The following is a 5,823-nucleotide window of genomic DNA, read 5'->3' as shown; positions in this document are numbered from 1 at the left end:
ATAATAATAATAATAATAAATAATAATAATAAAGAACAAAATAAAAAAAGAAACCATTGACTGGAAGCTGGAGGAGGTGCTTTAGGCAGAGGACCTCCTTTAGGGAGGCAGAGAGGACCTCCTTTAGGGAGGCAGTGGCAGTGGACCTCCTTAAGGGAGGCAGAGGACCTCAGAGCACCTCCTCCAGGCTCTCCCTCTGACCAGGAGGCGCAGCAGCTGCAGCTATGGATGCAAACTGAAGATTTAACCCCATCCTGACCAGAAGCTTTAAAGATCTGGGAGGCGGGCCAGACTCCTCCTCCTGATGGAGGCTGACAGCTGCTCCTGAACCTCCAGGAGGAGAACCCCCCCCCCCATCAGCATAGCTCAGATTCATTCAGCTGTGAGTCACACCCAGGACCAGAACTAGAACGTATAGAGCAGAATAAGCAGGCTTTGTTCTGCTGCTTCTGGGTCTCAGACCTTCTAACTACTAATCGGACCCCCCCCACCCCCGGTACCGACCCGGTCCACTTCCCCCACCCTGAGCCACGCAGAACACAGCTGCTGAACCAAATCAGCTGCGGAACCACGAGGAGAGCAGGGAGCCTGAGGAGGAGTCGGATCAACAGAAGCTCTTTGTCCTCCTCTCTCCATCACACAGCAGCTTCAGTTAGAACCGGGCCCAACCGGACCAGAACCCCTGGCATCGCTCCAGCTCTCGGTTCTGCAGGAACTCGGCTCGCTCCGGTTCTGAATGTTCTGATGGCGGCAGATGAAACAGGGACGGTTTACCTGGCGGACCGGTTCTGTCCCCGCGGAGCAGACGCTGCGTCCTCCTCCTCCTCCTCCTCTGTCCTGTGACTGGGAGGACAGCAGCTGACACTCCTTCAAAATAAAAGCCCGGCTGCTATTTCCTGTCTTCCTGTGTCTTATCTGTAGCTGCTCTGACTTCCTGTTTGTGCTGCTCTGACTTCCTGTTCCAGGCGTAGCTGAAACTCCAGAACCTCGTCCAATCAGAACCCTGCAGCAGCTCTCACCTGACAGAGGAGACAGAACCATGTTCCCGGACCTCTGGACCTCGTCGAACTTGCTGAAGATCATGTTGAGCCTGAAGGAGACAGAAGGAAGTCAGAGGGGAGACCAGAGGACCGCAGACATACGGGTCAGACAGGACACGGACAGGACATGGACAGGACACGGACAGGAAGAGGAAGACTGATTGTGATCGTCTCCAGGACATTTTTGGACTGTTTACTGCTGTTCAATTAGGTCAGTTCTATTCAGTTTATTTCTATAGCTCCAATTCACATCATGTCATCTCAGGTCACTTTCCAGTTCACCAGATCATCCAGTCAGATTGATTCAAAGTTTTCTTTCTAAGGAAAACCAGCTGATTGCATCGACTCATTGACTCTTCAGCAATCCCTCACACTAAGCATGCTTGTAGCGACAGTGGAGAGGAAAAACTCCCTTTGAACAGGAAGAAACCTCCAGCAGAACCAGAACAATCGTTAGGCTAACAGCTGATCACTGAGTTAATTAAGTCACCATTAATGTCTTAGTTTATCACCCATAGGAAGACAGCAGCAGAAATAGGCTTTAAAATGTTTGACGCTACAGCTAAGCTAACGTTAGCTTCAGTGTTTATAGTGAGGAAAGTGAGGCTTTAATAAACTCTGCTTTGAACAGATGAAAATAACCTTTTGTGTTTATAAAAACGTCAGCTGATGACACAGATGCTGGATTCAGAATGAAACGCTTAAAGACAGCAGAGGTTCGCCTGAAGATGCTTTGCTAACGTTCGTAGCCACAGCAGGAAAGAAAACAATGGAGAGTGTTTATTTCCTTAGGATGGCTGAGCCACAGAAAGTGGTGCCTCCTTATGCCACATTCAAAGTGTCTGAAATAAAACTCATCACTTTGGGAGAATCCTGCCTCCATGGTTATCATTCTGTTAACAGAGAGCACTTGAACGCACCGTGACTGAGGCAGCCCCTTCTTTCCCAGGTCGATCCTCACTCGCTCTCCAACATGGCGGTAGATCTCCACCAGGCAGGACATGGCGGCGTCACGGACCTTCAGACCAACACAGAAACACAGCGGAGGGGTTAAAGGAGACACCGTCTGGCTGCACATGAGCCATGGGAGAAATTTTCATGTTTAGTTTCATCAATTCAACATAATGGAGGCGATTCTAAATCCAAAGTTCTGGATTTTTCTAGGAGCTTTTGGCTTCAGGAAATGAAGCTTTTCCAGGATAGAGATTATTTTAAAAACATAAATAAATTATTCATATTACGAGAATAAAGTCATAATATTATTAGAATAAAGTCATAAAAGTTCAGGGGGTTTTCTGGGAGCTTTTGGCTTCAGGAAATGAAGCTGGTGGGCGCGGCTTCCTGTCCTGAACAGGAAGTCAGGCGGCAGTGATGACAGACGTCTGCAGCCAATCAGGAAACAGGAACAACCGAATCATCCAACAGGACAGCGGAGGATCGGATCCCAGCGGGAACTAATCTGCAGCTTCTTCTGGCGTCCCTACTGAGCTGCAGTGTTTAGGTTTCACCAGCAGAGGGCGCTCAAAGATAACTAGTCTGCCTCTGAAATGGATGAACTGAAACTAAAAACCTGAATCTCTGCGCTTTGATCAGGATGTTTCTGTGCAAAACAGGAAAAACTAAAAGATATAAATAAAAAAAAGTGTAATTTGATGAAAAAAATTAATCTTAACAGAAATAGTAGAAAAATAAAAGCATGTAAAAAATAAATTAAAACAAAACACAACTAAAGATAAAAACAGATGAGAGGGAAAAACAAAATGAAAATATAATCATAAAAATGTAAAGAAAATAATGCCCAAAATAAATCTATTGTAGATCTGGTAAGTATGAGTCCTATCTATTCACATAGATCTATGCTTCCTAAAAGGTTTCCTCTGGTTTCTGGTTCAGCAGATGAAACTGAAACTCCTGATCCGTCAGAGATCCAGTTCAGAGCGGCGGCCCAGTCCCTGCTGGGAGGACCTGACCTAGGGGGCGCTGTTTGGAAAGTTCAGCAGTCAAACAGCAATATTTAGGCTTATTAAGCGCTTTTAAGAGAAAAATAAGGAGGTTATTTTTTCCGTGTATTTATTCATTTATAAAAATATCACTTTGTTCAATAAATGAATGAATACTTGGAAAAAAAATAACCTTATTTTTCTCTTAAAACGCTAAATAACCATAAATATTGCTGCTAATGTTTCTCTGCCTAGCTTCCCAAACGGCGCCCCCTAGCTGCGGCCCCACAGCGTCCTACCTGGCTGGTTGGGTCTCCAAGCAGGTTGCAGATGTGAGGAACGATCTTATTCAGCGTCAGACTCTGGGAGCCGAACCTGAAACAAAGAGCAGAGCGGGAGGTTAGGCGGCGGCGGCGATGGCGGCGGCGATGGCGGCGGTGGCGCTTCTGAAACGGCTCCTCCTGCAGCCACTCACACGTTGAGGGTGGAGATGAGGCAGAGGCAGAGTCCCTCTCTGGTCCGGACGTTCTTGTGTTTGAATCCTCCCATCATGCGCTCCCACACATACTGCAGACACACAGCAGGTTTAAGCAGCGCCGCTGATCCGGCCCGGGAACCAGAACCGGGTCAGAACCTACCTGTGGGTTAGCTGACTGGTCCATGATCTTCAGCAGCAGCGCCTGGTCCTGCTCTCGGACCTGGTCCTTGGAGTCTCCCAGTCGATCCATCAGACTCGGCAGGACTGGGACCACAAGCAGAGACGGTCAGATGGTGCATTCAATGACAACTCGTAAACTGGGGTTCCAAACTACAAACGTCAAATTAATTAACGGGAAAACTTTTTTATTTATTACTTATAATCTATATAATTTCCTTCAAGTTTCTTAAATTGTATCATTTTATTTTATTTATTAATCAATATCTGGTCAATAAAATGTTTATTCTATTTCCCAAATAGTTATTTTCATTCATGTTTTTTTTTTAAATCACTTTTAATTATTTTCATTTCATTTTAGACCAATCATCTAATTTCATTATTCATTTAATTGAAATCATCTTAAATGGGACCAGAACTTTGCTCCAGATCAGTTACTTTTTATCTAATTATTACCGTAATAACTGCCTTATACGGCTGCAGTTTGCTACAGCTACTGCTGCCCTGGAGTTGACCAATCAGAGGAGACTGTGATGTCATCGGCTTTAGAAGTTCTCACCTGTTCCCACCTGCGTCCTGAACCTCTCCTGCAGCCGGTCCACCAGAGCTGACAGAACCTCCATGCCTAACAGAACCACCTGAGACAAAAACAAACCGTCATCCAGCTGGAAACCATAGACTTTATATACATGCTTAGATGGCGGCCATCTTGGATCAGACCACAGTTCAGACAGCTGCTGGCAGAATAAATAGGAGGAACCTTTGATCTCATGCTAATCACAGGAAAGACAAGTCAGAGTTTATATTACAATAATCTCTGACATGTTAAAACACCTTAAAAGTTATTTCCTAAATGACCTTTCAGTTAGATTAATATATTTATTCCGATTAAAATGATTTAACTGAAGTCAAACTGGATGAGATAAATGCAAAGTTATATAGTTTGGAACGAAATATAAATATGATAAACACAAAGTTTTATATTATTATATCATAATATTATTTTTTTTACAAATATTATATATTTATAAGGTATATTATTAAGGTAAAATATTATTATTCAGTACTTTTAAGGATTGCCCTTTGATAATGAGTATAATGATCTATAGAGAAAATTTTGTTGTAATTTACAATAGAGAATACAGTTATTATTTTTTATTTTATTTAAATTAATTTTGTTATTATTTTTTTTTTTTTGTCAGACTTCATTTTTTTGTTAATTCATGAATGGAAAATGTATGTTGTGTCAAACTAAAGGTGTTTTTATCTAAACTTCTTCCAAAACTCTTTTCTTAATTAATTATGCATATGTGAACATTTGTTCTTTAATCAGTTAATGTGTGTCATATATAACATATATTTATTTATTCATTCATATTTTAGAATATTTAGTAGTTATGACATGTAAGAGATTATTGTAATATTAACTCTGACCCTTTCCTGTGATTAAAATGAGATCTAAGGCGCCTCCTGTTCATTCTGACAGCAACTGTATGAACTTTGGTCTGATCCAAGATGGCCGCCATCCAGGCACGTCGGCCAGCGTACTATGAGCGTAATGGCTATGCTGGAAACACCCTCTTAACCAATACGACCAATAGGAGCAGAGCAGTGCCGCAAAGGACGCTGGGTAATGAGCACATAACAGCAAAAAGACATGAAAGAAACTACAAACCGAGCCGAAGGACCGACTTTAAAGCAGCAGAAACAGATCATAAAGGAGGAGGCTGCCAGTCTGTGGCCGGAAAATGGCTTTTGGATCGGAACCATGACTGAGAAAGAAGCTCACTCTGCTCTAGAACCTCTCTGAGACTCGTGGGCGTAACCTTCCTTGTCTCGGGGTGGTTCGGGAATCTCAATGAACGTATAGTGAGAGTTTCCCTGCTAACACCGAATCAACACATTCGCATCACCTGAACGATTCAGTTCGGGAACGGTGCAATTTTTGGAACAATTATCTCTGATTCACAGAGAAAACAAACGTAAAATAAAAACTTTTTTACCGGAAATGCCAGAAAAAATCCTTTACAAAATAAAAGCAGCGCATGTCATCAGCCATTGATTTTCTCTGGGGTTATAATTTCTTTAATTTGTTTTTATTTTCTTCAGACTATAAATAGGGTTCAGATTCAAACATTTCCATCTGAATTTATTGAACCAGATCAGGAGAACCTGGAGCTGTTCCTCC

General features: G+C 42.8%; 1 protein-coding gene across 1 annotated transcript in view; it reads right to left on the bottom strand.

The window, feature by feature from the left end:
• LOC107096016 (CLIP-associating protein 1-B-like) overlaps window positions 1-5,823 on the bottom strand; it is a 31,191-nt gene that overhangs the window by 22,369 nt on the left and 2,999 nt on the right. The window contains exons 3-8 of the mRNA XM_015392462.1: window positions 4,195-4,273; window positions 3,619-3,722; window positions 3,456-3,547; window positions 3,280-3,355; window positions 1,961-2,058; window positions 655-1,090 (exon numbers count right to left, since the gene is read on the bottom strand). Coding sequence (XP_015247948.1) covers window positions 655-1,090; window positions 1,961-2,058; window positions 3,280-3,355; window positions 3,456-3,547; window positions 3,619-3,722; window positions 4,195-4,273 — 885 coding nt within the window. The remainder of the gene's footprint in view (window positions 1-654; window positions 1,091-1,960; window positions 2,059-3,279; window positions 3,356-3,455; window positions 3,548-3,618; window positions 3,723-4,194; window positions 4,274-5,823) is intronic.

This window comes from Cyprinodon variegatus, unplaced genomic scaffold (genome assembly GCF_000732505.1).
Source record: "Cyprinodon variegatus isolate N-32 unplaced genomic scaffold, C_variegatus-1.0 Scaffold592, whole genome shotgun sequence".
Lineage (NCBI taxonomy): Eukaryota > Metazoa > Chordata > Actinopteri > Cyprinodontiformes > Cyprinodontidae > Cyprinodon > Cyprinodon variegatus.
Note: the sequence above shows the minus strand (reverse complement) of the source record. Positions and strands in the feature narration are given on the sequence as shown.